At 31.5% G+C, this 23,506-nt stretch overlaps 2 protein-coding genes across 2 annotated transcripts in view; one reads left to right on the forward strand and one right to left on the reverse strand.

The window, feature by feature from the left end:
- Nucleotides 1-17,063: 17,063 nt before the first annotated feature.
- Nucleotides 17,064-21,370, reverse strand: LOC134680729 (transmembrane protein 17-like). The gene is made up of 4 exons (XM_063539935.1): nucleotides 21,228-21,370; nucleotides 19,853-19,956; nucleotides 18,908-19,021; nucleotides 17,064-18,009 (listed from the first exon to the last, which is right to left on the reverse strand). The coding sequence occupies exons 1-4, from the start codon at nucleotides 21,343-21,345 to the stop codon at nucleotides 17,734-17,736; spliced, it is 612 nt and encodes a 203-aa protein (XP_063396005.1). The 5' UTR covers nucleotides 21,346-21,370; the 3' UTR covers nucleotides 17,064-17,733.
- Nucleotides 21,371-21,547: 177 nt separating this feature from the next.
- Nucleotides 21,548-23,506, forward strand: part of LOC134727488 (centriolin-like) — a 31,996-nt gene continuing 30,037 nt past the window's right edge. The window contains exon 1 of the mRNA XM_063591869.1: nucleotides 21,548-21,637. The gene's annotated coding sequence lies outside the window, so the exon portion shown is untranslated. The remainder of the gene's footprint in view (nucleotides 21,638-23,506) is intronic.

Here is a 23,506-nt window from a genome sequence, read left to right on the forward strand (position 1 = left end):
ACTCGGAACAAAAGATAATCGTAATTATGGTATTAAAAAATGAGAAGATAATCGTAACTGGATAGAGTTTTATTGATATTGACACTAAAAACGTATATCTGATAGCACATGATGAAATTATGGTGATGAATTAATCACGTTTCAACTTCTTATGACAAATCTTTTTGTGCATATATTATTAATGGTTCTAATGAAAACAGCTACATAAATTGGAAAGGGATTAATATAAGTTGCAAAACTTGTTTCCCAATCCACTATAAATAAATATGTTTAAACTAGCTACATAAATTTGAAGGGTGAACAAGCCTCAAAAAATTTGGATATGGGAAAAACACGAACTATGTTTAAATACACAAAACTCCCAAGAAATGTCACAAAATATGGGAATGAGCGAAGAGGCAATTTTAAAGGAAGTTATGATATATGGCAATACTTGTCAGGGGAAAAGCATGTGTCACCCTACATCAGATTTATGATTAATAAAATTGAGAATGGAAATGGGGAATGTATCACAGAGACAACAACCCGACCATAGAAAAAACAACAACAGAAGGTCACCAACAGGTCTTCAATGTCGCGAGAAATTCCCGCAACCGAAGGAGTCCTTCAGATGGCCCTAAGACTGTTAAAGAACATTGATTTATCCTGAATAAAAACATAGTAATTATTGTTTTAAATCATTTAATGCAGGTGGCTATGTGTGATATTTCTTCCCCTGGGAAGCGACTGCTGGTTCAACTCTAGTCCATACCCGTTAAGCCATAATGCAGTAGGAAAGACGTTTAGTATTCGCCAGAGACAGTTTGACGAGAAATTAAGAACAACAGTTTTGCACTTTTGAGATACATTTATTGGATATTGCTAATCCCCCTCCATTTTCTCCCCCAAAAATCACCTTAAACGCGCACATAACATTGAAACTTTGAAAACACTTAGAATATCTACTTACCACAATACCTGACCCGACAGCTGCTTCATTGTCAATATATTGAACAGGTACATAGATATAGGAAGATGCGGTGCGAGTGCCAATGAGACAACTCTCCATCCAAATAACAATTTTAAAAGAAGTTAACCATTATAGGTCAATGTACGGCCTTCAACATGTATACATTAAAAGGTAATGCATAGTGTTGTCTGTTATAAGGGCATTTTTCAATAAAAGTGTGAATTTCAGACTAAAAAAATGAAAAAATCAACTTGTCGAAATTTTTATTTCTAGAGTTATTTTGAATACCTCTATTGTAGACCTGTTTGTAAAAAAAAGTGCAATCTTAAATACTCGTTAAAACGATATCATTTTCATAATGTATGTACTGTTTCGCATGCAGGAGACATTTGTCCACTACGAAACTGCTTTTAAACGCACATCGTATTGCATTTTAATGTCTCCTATAGACATTCTATGTTGTTTTACTTTATAAACTAGAAAGATCTCATTTTTTTCTGAATGTGAGAATCATTTTTTATCGATAAATATTAGACAGTACTTCACATACATTTATGAACATACAACTTATGTTACGCAGTAGACATTTTCATGAGTGTCGAGTGGACAAACCCGTTTGGATCGTAGTGGACAAACCCGTTTGGATCGTAGTGGACAAACAGTTTCGTAGTTGACATCAACCTTATACTATGTTGATAACATACTGAAAATTACATGAAACTTACCCTTGCTCTTTGTTTTGCACGAATAGAATTGAAAAAAATAAAAATCTCCAATACTTGTTTCGTAGGTGACCGTTTTGTAGTGGGCATATTTTCATGTTTTTCCCCACAATCTCCATATTGCAATAGTAACAAAGAATGATTATATTCATCAAAACACGTATTAAGCTGTACACTGATTTTTTTTCATAATTTTAAAACCAGATACTGAAGGAGATTTGAACCGTTTCGACGTGGACGTTAACAAAAATACGATATCTCTCTGGTCCATTTGATGTGCTCTTTTTTGTCAACAATGCCGTTATTAAAACATCATTTCTTTTGTAAGACCCTTATGTTTATATCTCTTGCAAACACTGAGCATGAATGTTGAATAGGGCGTCTAGGGAAATGCCAGGAATCCATAGCTTATTAGTCCCTCTAAAAAAAGTATGTTTCTTTGCTTAAAAAATGTTAAATCTAATTCTATGTACTGACTGCACAAAAATTACTTGTAAATATCAAAAACATTTTTTTTTAAAAGTGGCTTGGACAAGAAATCACGGTTTTGTAAAAAAGACCGCCAATAAATCCAGAGATATATATATAAGAAAATTTGTCTTAAATGTTAACCTGTAAGTTTCTTCATTTATTCTTATTTTCCGTTAATGTCATCAATTAACTGTACATTTGCATTTTAATACACATTTAATATTTCGGTTACTATTATCCGATAAAGAAATTACGATTATCAAACAAGTAAAATACAATAGAGTTACGATTATCATCCCGAATTTTTCAACGGCAATTTTCAAAGCGCTTAGACGATTCCAGTGCACGGCTACGATTCAAATATGATGTAATGGTATAGAAAAACCTTGCAGCTGAGTAACTATTAACAAAAACATGCTACATTTAAGTGAATTGACTGTAAAGATTTTACCTATATCTGCCGTCGCCATATTGGGATAATCGTAATTGCAGTTACTATTATCTCTTTAATACCAGTGAAAGTAATCTCGTTGAGATAACTAACGACAATCTATAATTATAGCAATACAGAAAAATTGGTTTAATAAGGGATGCAACTCAGATAGTTAATTTTCATAAACTAGAAATGCAGAAATGTACATGTAAAAGAATATTCTTATCAATACATGAAGCAAGAAAACAAGTTAATTAGCGCCATTTTATTCTTATCAACTATTATTCTGTTTTCTTCTTAGTCACGTCATAGTTATATTTTTAGAAACTTTAAACTGTAAAATACTAACAAATGACATTTTTAGTTTGTATAAAAACAAATCGACCTTTTAAGTTCATTTTGCTTTTGAAAATAAAACATAAAAACTAAATTTGGCAAAGTATCAATAGATGTGCATACTCGGTTCTAGATATGGAAATATATATTATTCATTGTAGACTCTTTTGTATGAATTTTAGTTTAACTGATCTAGCTTCAAAAAAGATAATCTACTAATGAAGACTTGATAATGTGAATAATTAACTTAAAGTCAGTTAATGTTTACAAAATTCTTATGTAGTTAATTAATTTGAAAAAGAGATCATCTTTAACGATAAACAAGTTTCCGAAAATAAGTGGTTCTTTAAATTGTTTAAAATGTAAAATACAAAATGCGCAAATAAATAGTATAAAAATTAAAGTAAGACGGTTTAAATGTTATATTCAAGGTTATTCTATGAAGTATTTATATCTACTGATCACATATATATGCATGATCTATCTAAATCAAAATTATAAGTGGACTACATTGGAAAAGAAAATATATGAGGAGATAAAGATAAAGGATATATAAAAAAATATTTCATTAAGACCAGCAATTTTTTTTAAAACTTTAAATTTTACCCAAATGCATGGTGTTAAAATGCAATGAGTAAATTTAAGGATTTAACAATATAACGGATTATTTCAAAATAGACCCCAAATTACAAACATGTATGAACGCGTTGGGTAAGCACAACACCAAAGTTATGATTTATTTTCGCTAATTTTGAGAATTTGCTGGAACATTGTAAACTAAGAAAACAGCATGTGTGAAGTACAACAATGCTTGTCTTTTGTATGAAATAAGTTTTCTTTTAATTATCAAGGTTCTTCACTACAAAACATGACAATATATATAGGAAGATGTGGTTTGAGTGCAATGAGACAAGTTTCCAAGTTACAATTTATAAAAGTAAACCAGGTCAAGGTGAGGTATTCAACACGGAGCCTAGTCTCACACCCAACAGTAAGCTATTAAGGGCTCCAAAAAGTACAAGAGTTAAACCATTCAAATGGGACAACCAACGGTCTAATCTATAAACAACGAGAAACGAGAAAACTTATGAACCACATAAATAGACAAAAACCCCTGAAAATCTGATTCCTCAAAGGTGCAAACAATTGCAGCGGGATTTAACGTTTACAAAGGTATCAAACCTTGTCATTTTTTTTCTGGAACAGTAGTATAACATTCCAACATAGAAAGACACACTATAAAATATCAATTAGAATGAATTAACTCAATCAAACTAGAGTCTATGAAGAGCCTGTGTCGCTCACCTTGGTCTATGTGCATATTAAACAAAGAACAAAAATGGATTCATGACAAAATTGTGTTTTTGGTGATGGTGATGTGTTTGAAGATCTTACTTTACTGAACATTATTGCTACTTACAATTTTCTCTATCTATAATAAACTTGCCCCTTGAGATATGAGCAAAATTTTTAAAAAAATTACAAAAATTACCAAATGATATAATGAAAGTTGTTAACAATGGACTATAAAGGGTTATTACTCTTTAAGGGCTCGTCTGATCATGTTCATCATGTTGACCTATTTTTATATCTTACTTTGCTGAACATTATTGAAGTTTACAGTTTATCTCTTTCTATAATAGTATTCAAGATAATAATCAAAAACGGCTAAATTTCCTTAAAAGTTACCAATTGGGGCAGGAGGCAGCAACCCAACGTCGAGTTGTCCAATTCATCTGAAAATTTCAGAGCAGATAAATATTGACTTGATAAACAATTTAATCCCTTGGCAGATTTGCTCTTAATGCTTTGGTTTCAAAGTTATAAGCCAAAATCTACATCTTATCCATGTGTTCTATTTTTAGCCATGGCAGCCATCTTGACTGGTTGGCTTGGTCACCGCACACATTTTTTAAACTAGATACCCTAATTATGATTGTGGCTCAGTTTGGTTAAATTTGATCCAGCAGTTTCCAGCAGGACAAGATTTTTGTAAAAGATAACAAAAGTTTACGGAAAATTGGTTAAAATTACTATAAAAAGCAATAACTCCTTAAGGGTCAATTGACCATTTGAGACATGTTGACTTATTTGTAGAGCTTACTTTGCTTAACATTATTGCTGTTTACAGTTTATCTCTATCTATAATAATATTCAAGATAATAACCAAAAACGGAAAAATTTCCTTAAAATTACTAATGCAGGTGCAGCAACCCGACAACGGGTTGTCCGATTCATCTGAACATTCCAGAACTGATAGATCTTGACCTGATAAACAATTTTACTCCTTGTCAGATTTGCTCTTAATGCTTTGGTTCCAGAGTTATAAGCCAAAATCTACATTTTACCCCTATGTTCTATTTTCGCCATGGCGGCCATCTTGGTTGATGAGCTGGGTCACCTCACACATTTTATAAACTAGATACCCTAGTGATGATTGTGGCCAAGTTTGATTTAATTTGGCCGAGTAGTTTCAAAGTAGAAGATTTTTGTAAAGTTAACGACGACGGACGACGGACGCCAAGTGATGGGAAAAGCTCACTTGGGCCAAGTGAGCTAAAATCGAAGTGATACTAATAAACACACAATGAACGAATAAATTTGGTCCGTGATACAATACTGATAAAGAGTTTATAAAAAGGGATGCATTGTTAAGGTAAAAGTATAAAACTGATGTGAAATTTTAATCAATTTTAGAAAAAAACACCAACTTTGAAAAAATTACGATATATTATAAACAGGTAAGTGAAAATATTTTTGTTGTTAAACATTATTCTTCTTCGGTCTATATAATATTAATATTATCAATGGGGTATTACCCTTTGTCATAAGTGGGGCGATTTGGTTAACAAAAGTTGGTGAAAGAACGGGGCAATTAGGTGTGGGTCGATTTGTCATGGATTCCTTTAAAACATATCTATTTTGCCAATAGTAATAAAATGCTTTTAACATCAGTATTTAACGCCGAGTAACGATGTCATACCTGGAAATCTGTAAAGAAGTGAAATAATATCCATTTAGCATTTGCCAAACAATCTCTGTCATATTCAATTACAAGTAGAATTTGTCATTTTTTTCTTTTTTTTTACCCTTTGAGTCATAGATATATTAGGGCATTTGCCTCCTTCTCAATTTCCTCTACCTTTATGATAATAGTATAAAAAGAAATATCATAAGTATGATCTGAATGAAGTTGTCTTATACAATGTAGCTTTTTTCCTTGAATTGGTTTACTGAAATATTAAACTCCCTACCATCTGCATGTCATTCAAATCCTCTCCATAAATAGATAGTTCAATGATGTATTCGTGTTGAAACACATTCACGCAAAGCTCAGTAAGCCCTGTTTTGTTTGAGAACACCATGTGCAAGAATTATGCGTAAAACCTGTAGACTAGTTGTTGTGTGCACCACATATGAATCGTTACCTACCTGTGCAGGCATTATGATATCGATACTTTTTAATGAGATAATATGCTAAACCTTTCACAAACCAATCACAATACTGTAGAACCTAAATGCATTACGCATGCAAATGAGATACTATGAATTTAAGTTCAGATTTGAAATGATCATGTCATGAAATAAATTTAAGTGAGATTGGCCGGACTTCATTTGGGCAACTCAAGGCAACAAAAGAAGAGCTTGCTGTCCAACTGTTCTCAATATAAACTGTTTGCTGTGAGTAAAATATCTTCTATGATAAGACTGTTTTTATATAAAAGTTTTAAAAAAAACTATGAATATCGATCATTTCGTCAAATTGTCAAATTGTAAAATGTTTATTATGACCTAATGATAATGTTTTACTGACGGTCCAGATAGCATTTATATTATACTGATTACAAAATAGCATCTTTGTTACTTGTCAAATGAACGTAAAATAAATTACGAAATTAAGGAACGAAATAATCATATGTTCACACTGTCATAATGTAAATCTGATATAACATAAACATAACATTAACTTCTGAACTAAATTATAAAAATAACCATAAAATAGAGATTGACTTTGTACAAATGCCAATAGTCAGAAGTACCTAAAAAGAGATAAATCTTATTTCGGAGACGATAAGAAGTGGCGCTTTTAGAATTAAGATCATAGTGTGGTAAGAATTGAAAGTCTTTCAAAAAGATGACGACAGTTAAACTCTGCAACACAAAATAACGGAAACTATTGTGTACAAAAGTGACAAAAAAGTACAGGCGTTTTTATAGATATATTTAATATTCAATCGGCAATATTCAATAATCAAATGGTCGTCACCTAATTGTGTAATTGAAAAGTAAAAAGTATATTCGTATGAACTAAATTTAGTCCTGGTATCTATGATGAGTCTATCTACTTACTTTTTCGCTGTTGTTATATCAATCTCCAGTCAAGACATTCCAGTCCTATGCTATTTTAAAAGTCAGCATGTCAAAACATATCCAGGATGGTTTTTAAAAAATTGTTTACTTCATGGGAAATATCTGTCCTACAATTCAATACAAATATTTAAATATCTTATGTATCACACAAATATTTTCCGACGATCAATACATATGCCTCGTATTAAATCGAAGGATTTTAAAAAAATCCATATTTACAAATCAGAAACAAATATTTTCGTTGTTATTCTCTTTTTTTTGGTTTGTTTTGATATTATATAACTTTCTATCTAGGGAAAAACCCATTTTATTTGGATCATAATTACTTTTCGAATTAAAAGAAATATTTTGAAGCAGTCCTTGTACATAGTCGACTACAGTTTTTACATGACATACTTAGCAAATCATGCACCACTAGAGGCATTCATGAGTCCGATAGGCACATGTAGACAAATTGATAATATGAGTGTGGTAGTTTTTTTTTCGAACAATCTAAAATCGTTAAAATTCTATAAGTTACTGTATTGTTTTAGGAGAGGAAAAAGAACAATGAAGATGTAATCGTCGGTAACCTGATTTAAAACAACTACCATATTATGAATTACTGCGATGTTGAGCGATCGTTATTGTCATTTGTATTAAATATCCTATCCTTACATTGAAAATATCATATCATTGATCAATATAAAAAAAGAATATTGATTCTAGATAGCCTATGTATAAGAACTAATAAATGTGATATAATCGAATTTGTCCTATTTTCTTTCAAAATTTAAACAGTTTAATGAGGCATGTGTGTATAACAGATTATTACAAAAAAATCATTCGAAGCGGTGCATTTATAATGATGATAATATTTTACTTGTAATGCATGGAACTTAGAAAACCTTAGATCATATATTTTTTTTACTACAACATTAACAAATTATTTACTAATGTATGCCGGATAAAATAATTTCTCAACTAAAAAATGTAAAATCTTCTTACAAATACTTGCATTTTATATAATTCAATTCTGACAATATCAACACATACAAAAAACAGTATGACCACAAAAAGATTGACGTTTATTATAGAAGTATAAAGAATTCGGAACATTTTTTTAGTATGAAAACATAATTACTTCATTAATTGAAGTATTTTGAAAATAAGTATGGATGTTTTCCAGCTTGAAATATCCCCAAAGCGGTCCTACTTAAGTCTGTACCGATATTGCATCATAGTCATACTTATGTTTGCTTTGATTATTACAAGTATTTCTAATTCAGAGATGTTTTGCTTTTCAACACGAGAAATACTGCTTATTTGAACCATGTTCTATACTGAAATCGAGTTATATATTCTGCGATGATTTTCCCTCATATTCATTGACATCTATTCATTATCATTTAGTTTACATAAACTTGAGAGAAGTGATTATTCAGCCAAACCTTGGTGTTGCAGTACAATCGTCTTGAATAAGCTCTAAATGGGTTTTTTATTTATTCTTATGAATATACCAGTTGATTGTTATTTTGGCGGTTTTCTATTATTGAACCTAAGGTTTGTAATGAGGAAGAAACTGCTTTCGAAATCACGTCAATAAAACCGATGACTTGATTCCACTAGACATATCATCAATTACTCTAATCTGTTGACATCTTCTACGATTCTCACCAATGCACATCTGACATCAAGCAACATCATGAAATACTAAATAAAGGTCAACATTCTTTTCAGAGCGATTATCACAAAAACATATGCTGATAATTGTTTCTTTCTGAAGAAATAATAAATCGTGTGCCTCTGTAGCATGGTGTGACAGTGTTGAATTACCAACTTGCTGCGATTTGTCACAAATAGCACTTAATATTTCTGTACAATTGGAACACCTGCTGCAATGCAATGATACAGCATCACCTCTTGAAATGGTTCGCAAAAAAAGTAAGACCCTTGATGCCATCTGGATAAATACTGAAGCAGTGTTGCTTTAAATGTTTATAACACCATGTTATATCTCACTCAAGTACTAGAAAAGTTTTGTACATGTATTGCACTGATTAACAGTATCATATACGCTATTCTCTAACAATAACCTATTTATTCATCAATTCCTTTGAAACATGTATCTTTTTAAAGATACAACCACCGTAAACAAATTGTACACAAGGTAAGGAGAATATTTGGTGCCATTAAACAGGTTTAACCTGTCACATTGTTTATGTACCAGCCCAAGCTCAAGTCAGGAGCCTGTAAAAATGTTGTTGTTTTTTATTTTGCTGTATCAAGGACTATTCCTTTATTTTGTTCCAAATTTAATCATTTGAAAGCTATTGTGTAAAGACACATGTTGTTATCGGGATTGATCCAACAGCAGGGTCAAACCCTGAACAATTAAGGCTCGTACGGACATCCCATTCAACCTTGATACAGCTCTGAAATTGAATTGTGATTAAATATTTGACATATCATCGTTTTCTGATACAGAATAAATCTGGGTTAAGAATTGAAATAGAGGCGGCTGTACAGACCCTGTAACACTCACCTTGGTGTATGTGCATATTCAACAAAAGACACTCTACAACATTGACGACAAGAATCGAATTCATAAGAAAAATCTCTGTTTTGTAGATCTTGTATTGCTGATTATAGAATTTAAGAAATTATAGGCAAAAAGCAATATCTTGTAAATATCAAAATTAAAGGGGAAATACTCTCATAAGAAGTAGACTGCTAGACGATGTAAACTTTTTGTTGAAATTGTCTTGCTGATCATTTTTGCATGTTAATACTACTCTGTATCTATTTCAGTTTTCAAGATAATAGGCAAACATTAATTAAATGGTTAAACTTGTCATTTAAGGGAGATAACTCCTAAGAAGTCACATAACAATTTTGCCACTAACAGACAGTTGAAAAAGCTCAAGAATTTGAACATGTTCACACCGTCGGATTCTCTATTCGTATCGGGTTTTCTTAAATGATAGACAAAACTTGCATTTTACTTCTTTTCTTCTGTTTAGCCATGTCGGCTATGTCAAACAAGTTGGTTGGTTAGGTGGGGTGATCGGATACATGTTTTAAATAAAGGCAACAGTAGTATACCGCTGTTCAAAACTCATAAATCCATGGACAAAAAACAAAATCCGAGGGAAACGCATTAAATATAAGAGGAGAACAACGACACAACACTGAAATGTAACACACACAGACACGGACCAAGCATCAGACAAAATCCCACGAGAATAACAAATATAACATCAAAACCAAATACATGAATTTGTGATAGACAAATACCATGACACGTCTTATCGCAATGTGAATTTACACTAAAAAATCAGAGAAAACAAACGACGCAACGTTAAAATGTAACACACAGAGAAACGAACAATAATATAACAACTGCCATTTAAACAAGATACCCGAAGGATGGTTCAGACAAAGTTTGGTTCAGTTTGGCCCAGCAGTTTAACAGGAGAAGATTTATGAAAAAATTACAAAAAAATACGAAAAAATGTGAAATATCTACTTTAAAGTGCATTAACTCTATATGGGACCATTTAACAATTTTGGTCATGATGATTTATTTGTAAACCTTATAATAATTTTCCTGTTGAAAATTATCTCAATATATTTTGATAATCAAGATCAAAGCCAAAACTTCAAAAATGTCCTTAAGGGCATACGATACAGTTTTGAACCTGAATTTACAAGTTGATGAAAATATGTATAAAGGCTATTTTCTAACTGATTAAATCAAATTTGTAATAAAAAATATACCTTCATGTGCTACTTTTTGAGTAAAATGAGGTCGAAACTTTGTATATTTGCTCAAAATTCAGATTTGTGGTCGTATTTTTCTGTTTGGGAAGAAAGACATATTGTTTTGTTTTAAAAAATAAACACAAATTGTTTTAAGTTAAATAATCGGTATGTTTTGTATTTTATAGTTATCATTAAAAATTATGCAATTTTATTCAGAAATAACTCATATTTATCAAATGTTCATGAATAGGGGAAAAAACAGCATTTTTTGCTGCATGTTTATCAAAATTTTAAAAAAATGCGGTATTTATTGTTTTATAAAATTTGGGTCACATAATCTCCTTGCAAAATGAAACAAATTGCCGTTTTGAAAAATAGGTGTCCATGCACTCGTCTTCAAATTAAATCAGTTTGAATAATAAAAATGCAGTCGAAAACTGCATCTTTTCCCGATATGTCATAGTTTGACGTCGCAAAAATAACATTTTATGTTAGCAACGTCATTACCTTCCCTGTTACTGTATCGTATGCCCTTAAAAGTAACCAAGTCAGGGAATGCAATTCAACCAGTTGTCTTGTGCGTATGTTTGACTCCTACCTAATGAACTTTTTTACCACATTCAAATTTTCTCTAACTGCTTGAATTTGAAGAGATATAGGCAAAATACTGCCTTGATCCTTATTCTGTTCTGCATGGTCTATACTTAGTCATTCGGCCATCTTGGTTGATGGCCGGGGTCGTCAGATGGATTTTTTAAAAACTAAATACCGTAAGAAAGATTTAGGCTAAGTTTAGTTATATATTTTACCCAGTAGTTTCTGACGAGATTTAAGGATGATGACGACGGACGACGGACGCCTTTTGGGTCAGAATGGATACAACATTCAAGCGTAAGACAGCTCTGAATTTGGATTGTGATTGAATATTCGAAACAGCATACTTTTGTAAAACACAATGAATAAGTTCAAGGAAATGAATTTGAAATTGGACATTAAACTAGTAAGTATGCTTCAATAGAAAAAATCTAGGTAAAGAACTCCAATGACACATTTTTTTGGTTTAAAAACCTTTTGATTAAACCATTTCTGTCAATGGGAAATAACTTCGAATAGTATAATAAGAATCATATTTGCTAATGAAAGGTCTATAACTCAATAATTAGACAGCTCAAATTATGAAAATCGAACTTGACCTTAATTTAGTCAGAGGAAACAGAATATCTAAATTTGCAGATTTTTTCAAATCGTTTTCATATTAATGAATAGACACTGGTTGACACTCACACGCCCGCCATACATCCCTACAGCAATAACCAATTTTTCTTTCGAGAACCCCGTTAACAAGCATCAAAATAGCTATGAATATATGTAAATTATTGATACATACCTGATATTCTATCCAATCCATGTGTTCCCTTTTCTCCAATTCCTTCAATTCCAGTCTCTCCTAACTCACCCGTAGCACCTAGGTATCCATCCCTAGCAAGAGAATGTTGTTTTTGTTTTTTAAAATTTAAGGGTGCTCCTGTGTATAAATATTTTTTTTCTAATATAGGATTTCGCTATATTTTTTTTAAATGAACTTTATCATATACTTAATAGAACTAGAGGCTCTAAAGAGCCTGTGTCGCTCACCTTGGTCTATGTGCATAATAAACAATGGACACAGATAAATTTTTGACAAAATTGTGTTTTGGTGATCATGATATGTTTTTAGATCTTACTTTACTGAACATTCTTTTTGCTACAATTATCTCTATCTATAATGAACTTGGCCCAGTAATTACAGTGGAAAATATTTTCTTAAAATTTACAAAAATTTATGAAAATTGTTAAAAAATGACTATAAAGGGCAATGACTCCTATGACAAATAAGGGATCAACTGACAATTTTGCTGTTTACAGTTTATCTCTATCTATAAAAATATTCAAGATTATAACAAAAAACTGCAAAATTTCCTTAAAATTACTAATTCTGGGGCAGCAACCAAACAATGGTATGCCTGATTGGTCTGAAAACTTCAGGGCAGATAGACTTTGACCTAACAAACACATTAATCTTCGTCAGATTTCCTTTAAATGCTTTGGTTTCTGAGATTTTAGCCGAAAACTGCAATTTTCCCTATGTACTATTTTTAGCCATGTCGGCCATCTTGGTTCGCAGACAGGGTCGTCGGACACATTTCTAAAACTACAGACCCTTATAATGATTGTGGACAAGTTTGGTTAATTTTGTTTTAGTAGTTTCAGAGGAGAAGATTTTTGTACAAGATAACAAAAAGTTAAGAAAAATTGACAAAAATTGACTATAAAGGGCAATAACTCCTTAAGGGATCAACTGATCATTTTTATCATGTTGACTTATTTGTAGATCTTACTTTTCTGAACATTATTGCTGTTTATAGTTTATCTCTATCTATAATAATATACAAGATAATAACCAAAAAAAGCAAAACTTCCTTAAAATTACCAATTCTTGGCCAGCAACCCAACAAAGGGTTGTCTGATTCATCTGAAAATTTCAGGGAAGACAGATCTTGACCTGATAAACAATTTCATCCCCAAGTCAGATTTGCTCTCAAAGTTTTGGTTATTGAGTTATAAGCCAAAAAATGCATTTTATCCCTATGTTCTATTTTTAGCCATGGTGGCCATTTTGGTTGGTTGGCCAGGTCACCGGACACATTTTTTTTTGAACTAGATATCCCAATGATGATTGTGGTCAAGTATGGTTAAATTTGGCCCAGTAGTTTCAGAAGTAGGAGTAGTTAACGACGGACGCAGGACGACGACGGACGACAAGTGATGTTAGGCCAGGTGAGTTAAATGTGAAATAAAAAATGGGGTCACCGTTCATTTAAGCTCAAAATCTACACATCTAAAATCTAAAATAACGACAGATTTATTTCCAATCACTAGAGAACTGCTTATTTGTTTTCTTGGAAATATATTTGCAGAAATCGATTATTGTTTTAAACAACATCAAGTGTCTGTGATACGACACAAATGTCAAGATGGTAGTTTAGATCTTTGAACTTACAGCTGGTCAAGCTGGATAGATGAAAAAACTAAGCTTTTATATTTTGTGAGGGATGACCGATTCATTCTAATTTTTTTCTGATTTTTAATGACTCTATAGTTGGCCTAGTATTTATCTTTTAAATCAACGTTTTTTTTCTCTCAATTTCTAAAGGATATAGAATTGTGTGGTTAACAGCATTCTTAACACCGTGATTTTGTAAAGGTTGTGTGCAAAGTGTTATAATGACATTTTTGTTTTTGAGTTATTTCACCTTTTATTTAGATTCTATATTTCTGTGTGTGTGTTGTGGGGCCCTCTGTGGTAGACGATTAGTCTTTGTAGTCCAACAACTGTTTCACCAGCCTTGTATTTTTGTCTTGTATGTTGAAACACAGAGTTTGCATTATCAAACAAAGCAAAAACAAGGGTGCACCCCCTTTTTGTGGGAGAAAGTACACCATAAAAAGATGTGGACAATAATAAATGCGAATTCATTCCGTTTGATACAGAAATGGGAGCTTGATACAACCACAAATAACAACACCAAGAAACTAGAGGCTCTAAAGAGCCTGTGATGCTCACCTTGGTCTATGTGAATATAATAGCACCTGAGATCACCCCTAGTTTTTGGTGGGGTTCGTGTTGTTTATTCTTTAGTTTTCTTTGTTGTGTCATGTGTACTATTGTTTTTCTGTTTGTCTTTTCCATTTTTAGTCATGGCGTTTTCAGTTTGTTTTAGATTTACGAGTTTGACTGTCCCTTTGGTATCTTTCGTCCCTCTTTTAAACAGAGGACACAGATGGATTCATGACAAAATTGTGTTTTGGTGATAGTGATGTGTTTGTAGATCTTACTATACTGAACATTCTTGCTGAATACAATTATCTCTATCTATAATGAACTTGGTCCAGTTGTTACAGTGGAAAATATTTTGTAAAAATTTATAGAATTTATGAAAATTGTTTAAAATTTACCATAAAGAGCTATAACTCTTTAAGCTGTCAATTTACAACTTTTGTCATGTTGACTTATTTTTGGGTCTTACTTTGCTGAACATTGTTGCAGTTTACAGTTATCTCTATCTATAATAGTATTCAAGATAATAACCAAAAACTGCTACGGATTGTCTGAATGGTCTGGAAATTTCAGGGCAGATAGATTTTGACCTAATGGAGAATTTTATCCTGTCAGATTAGCTCTTAATGCCTTGGTTTCAGAGATATTAGCCAAAATATGCAATTTTCCCTGTATACTATTTTAGCCATGTCAGCCATCTTGGTTTGTGGGGCGAGTCATCAGACACAATTCTAAAAAACTAGATACCCTAATGATGTTTGTAGCCAAGTTTGGTTATTTTTATCTTAGTAGTAACAGAGGAGATTTGGTAAAAGATCACAAAAATTTACGAAAAAATGTTAAAAATTTTCAATAAAGGGTGATAACACTTTTAGGGGTCAACTGATCATTTTAACAATATTGACATATTTGTAGATCTTTCTTTGCTGTTAACAGTTTATCTTTATCTATAACTATATTCAAGATAATAACCAAAAACGGCAAAATTTCCTTAAAATTACCAATTCAGGGGCAGCAACAAAAACAACGGAATGTCCGATTCGTGTGAAAATGTCTGGGCAGATAGATCTTGATCTGATTAACAATTTAACCACGTAAAAGTTAACAACAACGGACGACGGACACCAAGTGATGAGAAATCTCACTTGGCCCTTCGGGCAGACGAGCTAAAAATGAAAATAATCCCTGAAAGATGACTACTAAATTGATTGTTAGATACTTGACATGTAGTGGCATATGTTTCATGCATGTTCAGGCTGAGAGCAATCACTGGAAGATGACCTTGCTAGTATATTTCTAAAAAAAATCAGATGTTACTTGCAGTGGCAGATTAAGGGGTGGGGCTTCTGAATTGAAAACCCCTTTTTAGATGATCAATGCATTTAAATGGGAGCATATGGTGGGAAACTCCTTTTTAAAATTGCTGGATCCTGTTACATTTTTCAGTTGGGGTAAATTAATTGTGAATATTTTATTATATTTTCAACAGTTTTTATACACAAGACTCTTCAGGTGTGGATACTAGTTAACATATCCACATATAAACATCAATATGACCAAAACGTTTCACATTTAATTTCCATTGATTTAGTGCTTCTCAATTTATACTTTAATCTCCATTGATTTATTGCTTCTCAATTTATACATTTCCCATACACTAAACCAAGTTGAATCAATGGTATATGTTCCATGAATACAGTCATGAACCTGTTATTCAATGGCTGTCATTGATTGATGTGGTTTATAAGTGTTTCTCCTTTTTTTTTTACGATTACACCATTTGTTTTTCTGTTTATATTGTAGCTTGATGTTCTGTGTTGAAGGCTGTAATTTGTTCTATAATGATTTATTTTTTGCACATTGCAACTTGGATGGAGAGTTGTCTGATTTTGAGCACTCATACCACATCTTATTTCAAATTACAGAAGTATTATAATTCAAATCAGTAGGTAGTATAACAAAGTCTCTACATCCACTTAACAAATTGAAGGAAAAGAACAACTATTTTATTAAGATCTAAAAGTCGATGATGATTAACATAGGGAAAAGACTCAAGATTCATTGCAAGTTCATGACAGCCACTGGTACTGCATTTTATGTATTTTTTATCCAGATGGCTATGCAATGAGGCACACTTATATGCAGGTTCATTTTTACTAAAAAGTAAAATAAACCAAAATACAGAACTTTTGTGAAATTCAAAACAGAAAGTCCCTAATCAAATGTCAAAATCAAAAGCACAAACACATCAAATGAATGGATAACAACTGTCCTATCTTTGATTTGATAGTTGATACAGGCATTTTCTGCTGTAGAAAATGGTGGATTAAACCTGGTTCTAAAATGATAAAGAAACAAAGCCAATTTTAATCTTTATACATTTTTAATATTTAATTACAGTAGTTAATAACAATAAAACTAGCATTAGATTTACTCCTATACATTCATAAAAAAAAAATGTTTTACCATAAACTTGATAAACTTTCTCTTTCTGCATTATTTTTTACAAACACCCTTTTTTCAGAATAGCACTATGAAAATAGTGACAAAAGGTATTCTACAATAAATCATACAGCATACTTAGTAAAATTTGTTTATCTAATATCAGTGGCAGATCCAGCACTTTCCATAAGGGGGGGCCCCTGACTGACCTAAGGGTGAGCCCGCTCCAGTCATGCTTCAGTGATTCCCTATATAAGTAACCAAATTTTACCCATGAAAAGGGAGGGACTGGCCCCCCTGGGTCCGCCTATGAATATTCAATGTTAAACTTACTGTAAAAAATATTTTGGACGGAGACAATGAAGATAAAATACACCATTTGCTGAGAAAAATACATATTTCTTAAATAACTTTCATTACATATGCTTGTTGCTGAAAGTATGCAATACCAAACTTCTAAATATTATATTTTATTTTACAAAAGTGTAAGTAAGATTCTACTGTAGCTTCTTTCCTTCTTAAATCAAACAAAGATGTCTTTCAGTTTCTTAATCAATATGATTTATATGCAATGTGTTCTTATATTTTTCTTAACAATATAGACCTTCAGACCATTATAAAATGGTGTCATATAATATGTCCTATTATTTTCTAACATTCAATGCTGCTATGAGTAATCATATCTATCCTGCCAATAGTCATCATCAGTTATATTTTCTAAGTCTGTAAATTGTTTTAAATGGAATTTTGTGACTTGATAATTAACCATTGTCCTGATAGCAAAGTAGCCACAAATTGCTTCAAACACTACAAACATGGCTTCTACAATATGTACAGCACGCTCAAATGGTAACAGTAAAGGCTGAGTGTTGAAAAGTAGAAGTAATATGAGTGGTAACTGAATCAGTACTGTCAACAACCAGGAACCAGCCAACTCTGGTACCTGTAATGAATAATTAAATCATCAGATCAGAATGTTTTCACTGTAATTAGCTAACATGTTTTATCTTAATTGCAATTTCTAGCTTTTCAAAGGACGAAAGGAAGAAAGTTTCCAAATTTTTATTTTTTTATTCTAGTTTTATTTCATGAACAGTTGGTTTTCTCTTGTTTGACATCAAGACAAATATATTTTAATTCATAACCAGAAACGCTTTGGGTTATAGTCTCATTTATCTTCATGTTTGATTCATATTATATATTAAAAGTGTTTGAAAAATTATGACAAACGGGCAGAAGACTGCAAAATAAATGAAGGATTTATTATGAGGTGTGACATAAATTTGATCCTTATGAGGTCAAACTAACTATCTATTCAGAGAGATTTTGTCTAGGTTCTTACAATACATTGTGCAGACAAAGTCAATACGTAAAAAAATCTTCATGTTTAATGTATGATGTTTGGCAATTTAATGTTAAAGTGGATGTCATGTGTCACATATTTTTTATTAAATCACCTAGTGAACAACTATGATTTTGTCCATTAATTTTGAAGTGATTGGATTTTTGGTGTTTTAAGGCCAAGTTTAAGCACTGCTTTTAGACTATTTCCTGGCGGCCAGTTTTATTGGTGGAGGAAACCAGTGCCAAGAGAAAAAAACAAACCTTTGATAGGAGAACTGACAATCCTAATCAATTAAGATTGGAGTCGAGTGCACCTGACGAGCAAGGTTCGAACTCACAACCTCAGTGACTGATTATAGTCAATACTACTCACACCACTCAGCCACCATAGTGAAAATGGACACTAAATTACTCTCAGACAGCAGTGATGACAACACTATTTCAGTAAAGTGTTTAAGTCTGACGGTATTTTAAATGTCTGTATACATAAATCTTACCCTTTCTGCTAAGTTGCCAACAAAACCAACATATAATCTGACGACCTCCATTATGGTAAACACTACATATATGGCTATCAGTAATATCAGATATAAGGTTGACAAGTAAGAAAACTGAAACATAATACATAAATTTTACCAATCACTGATTTGTAACATTTATGTTATAATAAAAATACAATCCCTGGCAATACGTATTTATAACAGTATTATAATAAGTATAATACATCAACAATTTCTTTGAATGTTCAAATGATTAGGATTATATATTTCGTTCACTTTTTTGTAAATTCAAATATCTTCTATCTAGAAAAATATGGCAATTTTTTGTTTATCTCAATGAAGTGTTTTCATATAAATGAAATGCTGATTTCCATCAAATAGTGAAATTGTGAATACTGATTGAAGGTAGATTTGGTTATCATGATTATAGCACATAAATTATTATTAGATATTTCACAAACTAATGCAGAGTTGTCATGGTATCTGTTCATTATACTGGCTTCTTGGATTGTCTTTCTTATTTTAGTTATTCTTGATTAAAAAAGTATATTTTCCATGAATCACAGAAGAAAATGGAAGAAAAAAAAATACATTTACATCATAGAATACAATATAATTCTGCAAGATAAAAAAACAACATATAATAACAGTATAACAAGTAACATAAACAGAGGTACAGTAAAAACACAACTAAATTAATTCAATTATACCATATAACTAGCTGTCTAAAAATCTCAAAATGCTTCTTCTCCTGATATTAAAATGATGCTTTTATACACATTATTGATATTGATGTACAATGCCATGAACAATATACATGTACATGTAGAAAGATACACAAGAAGAAAATTAGAGAAATATTCATGCATATCCATGTAATCTTACTTTATTCCGAAAAAAAAATTAATTTGCAAATAAAATATCATTATTGCAGATATTTACCTTCACTTCAAATGTGACCAGTGTCGCTGTTAACCAGAATGGAGCATAGAAAATATTAAAGAAAAGCGCCATCTGTAGGGGCAGATTTGTAACATATTCATTTCCTGAAAATAAAAAAAATATGCTATATTAATCCTTAAATATTTTTTCATGGAATGCACATGTCCATAGTTCATGTCCTTGTACTTCAATACACATTAATTGACATAGAACAGCATGGATATTATAATGATTGAATGTCTTATGCATGAATGTTGATTTTCTTGGAAAATATTGCATGTTTTTTCTGTTTTTATTTACATTTATTCATATATATCATTTATAATAATATTATAAATGATATAAATGTGTGTGCTGATTTACTTGCAACACTTTTATTGCCTACTGCATCCTCTCATTTGTTTGGTATTGTTTCTGCATATTACTTGCTTCATGTCCAGTTGCAAATATTTCAAACATGTTCAAATACAGTTACATGTGCCATAACTCTATTAATTATGATTTCTTTTGACATAATATGTTTTAATACAGTGCATATATAATTCCCTAAATAATAACCCAATGTTTGATTGACTAGGTTCAGGTGTTAATGAACTTAGTGAAGCCATCTTAGAGAAGTGAAATGTAATGAATTTAATATTCTGTTTAGTGTAAAGTTTTGTTTCAGCTTACAACTAGCAATAAGGTTTATGTTGCTGTTAATCCTGAAAGTAAGTTTATTTGTCAGTATTTTAATACAATGAACCGCCCTAAATGTTGAACAAATTACCACCTTGAGGGTAAATATAAATCAAAGGTAGTAATGGGGTACCCTACATGACGGTTGATGGTATAAAACTATGTTATAATTTTTTATGAGAAGCATTTATCTTAGTTGATCCAAATGGTTGTAACAGATTGATATTGGACAAATAATGATAAAAGTAGAAAGGCTCATTTTTTGCCAAAGGTAGCAAATAATGGGAGGTGTGAAGGGGGCTCAAAGTTAAAAAAAAAAGAAAAAAGAATTCCCAGATCCCGAAAGGATCAATCCCGAAATCCAGTGCTTAAAAACACCTGATCCCGGAGTCCTGATAAAGGTTCTATCCCCCCTCAGGTGTGATGATAAATGCCGAAATAGCATTCTTCCCTCATGTCATGCTCATCTGTTTTGATAATGGTTTAATTGAATAAATTGTTTTGTCTTTTTGATAAAAAATCTGTAGGAAAGAAGTTTGAAATCAGAAAGGAGTAGTACCAGTAGTTAAGTATAGATTGTGAGGTAACCTGCTGCTGAAATCAATCTGAGTGTTGTGTTTCAACATGATTTTTACATGAAGCAACTGTACAAGCTAAACCTTCGCAGAATAACAGGATTTATAATAAGTTTATTAACCTGTCTTTTTCAGTTGGTATTGTTGTGGATCCTGTGCATCTTTTGATATGGGAAACAACACGTCAGTGAATGATGTGACCGTTTTTCTTAGAGATCTCCCCAACAGTGGAGAATCCATGTTTACCTTTTAGCGGGGTATGTCACATGATGTAAACATCCGGTGTGCATTTCAATATTTTCGTAAATTTATTCAGAAAAATTTGCGTGTATAGTTTACAGTATTTGATATTTTCATAATGAATATGATTTCAGAAAAAAAATTAAAGACTTTGGAAGTAAAGTTTAATTTTTACCAAACTGTGAGATTTTTCTATTGACCAATCAAAATTTCGCACCAAATTTTAAACAAGCGGAAACCTTCACACGGAAACGTAAACACATGAAACAGGTCGATAATTTCCTAGTCTGTGGTAAAATAGAAGCTTATCTTAAAACTAATCTGTTAAAATTGATTAATGTTGATAATGAATCATAAGTGATATAAGCCCACATGTAACGAAAGAGTGATTGGAAAAGCCTGTCATGCACCCCCCTTTTTTTTTATTATTTTCAAATAATTTAAAACTATTTTTAATTTTCAAATAACTATGTCAAACAAGTATGTACTCATACCAATAATCTTACATCTTGTGGTCTTAACTCACTTGCCTTCTTGTTATCTCATTTTTTAAGATATCTCAGGGGGTCTGATCCCGGATCACGCTTACTGTTTTGTCAGATTTCCATATCCCGCTTACACTATGTATGCAATTCTCATTTTTTTGTCATTTCCTGTGTGCCGCTAGACCTCATTTCCCGTAAATAAATCCAACATAGAATCCCAAAAGAGATTACCTGCTGGTCTGTTCATATCCACTTGTAACAATAGGTCAGTCTTATCAGGTATTTTCCCTTCAGTGTACTAATTAAACTTTTATTATATTTTTCGAACCTTGCATTTTAACATTCTTGAGTGGAGAAATATTGAAACATGCTTGATGTAGTACTACATGTATCTCTATCATGTCTATGGGCAAAGTCAAAAAAAATGGTCCAGATTTATTTTTTTTGGTCAAATTTCAACATTGTTTTAGTCCATTTTCTTTTACAGTATCTTGATACATATACATTTAAGTTAATAAATCCAAAAGGATATAAAAAAGTATAAAGAAACAAAAAAGTTCTGAAACTTTATTGACATAAACCAATTGAAAAAAAAAAATAAAGTATACCTTTTGGGAATATGATTTCAAACAAATACTATCAATTATTAATATTATTTTTGCCCCATTTGATTGCAGAAATCCAAACATGACTTTTAATGCAAAAATTGATAATATCATCTTTGATAATATTTTTTTTTAATGTTTTTGGCTATTTTTTGTATCAATTCATTTAAAGTTGATTGAAAAAGTTTTAATCAAAAAATAATTCATCAATAAGTTGATAAAAAACCTTCTCCTTATCAAAATTAACCCTTTTATGAATTCACAGACGAAAAAAAAAGATAGATAAATCTTTTTAATAAAAAAGATGTATCAAAAAGAAAATACATCCAATTTCCCCTGTTTCTGTTGCACTCCTGACATATTATACACCAAGCTAAAATACAGAAACTAGAACAAAATGCTCATGATTTTTATTTTTTTTTAAGGTAACACGATACCGAATGGCATATCTCCCGATTTCAAAACTTTTTGGCATACGCGTTCTTTGCACCGAGTTACATCGAAATATGTAATAAAAAATGGGGGTCACCATTTTTGTTTTCTTGGTATTTTCGTTGGAAAACGTCGATTTGGGTGACAAATTTACTTAGGTATATAGGGGAAATGCCTGTTTTTCGGCTAACCTTTTTAGATTTTCCAATGGATGGCTATGTTCTTATATACGGAGAACAACAAAAAACTAACATAATATTCAGAATTACAAACTGAATTCATACATATATAGAAAATCATATGTCACCATCCTTGTTTTTGAGATAAATGGCTTCAAAATTGATTGATACCCTTAGAATTTGACCGCAAACGTGTGACGTTATTGAATACGGAATGTAACGTTATTCTCCTCAGACATATGAGAAATGGAAAAAAACAAAATGTGTCGGGATCTGAAGGGTGTTTATTTTATTTTCTTTTCCCCTGTCAGGTTTCCGTAAATTTCCTAGTGATAGGAGATTATACCGATATAATTTATTTCGTCCTGCACATAGAAATTTCACTAACATGCATGCATTTAACATTAATCTCGTCTGATTTTTACACCTAACGAGCATACTACATATTTTTGTAAAATTC

This window comes from Mytilus trossulus, chromosome 8, assembly GCF_036588685.1.
Source record: "Mytilus trossulus isolate FHL-02 chromosome 8, PNRI_Mtr1.1.1.hap1, whole genome shotgun sequence".
Classification (NCBI taxonomy): Eukaryota; Metazoa; Mollusca; class Bivalvia; order Mytilida; family Mytilidae; genus Mytilus; species Mytilus trossulus.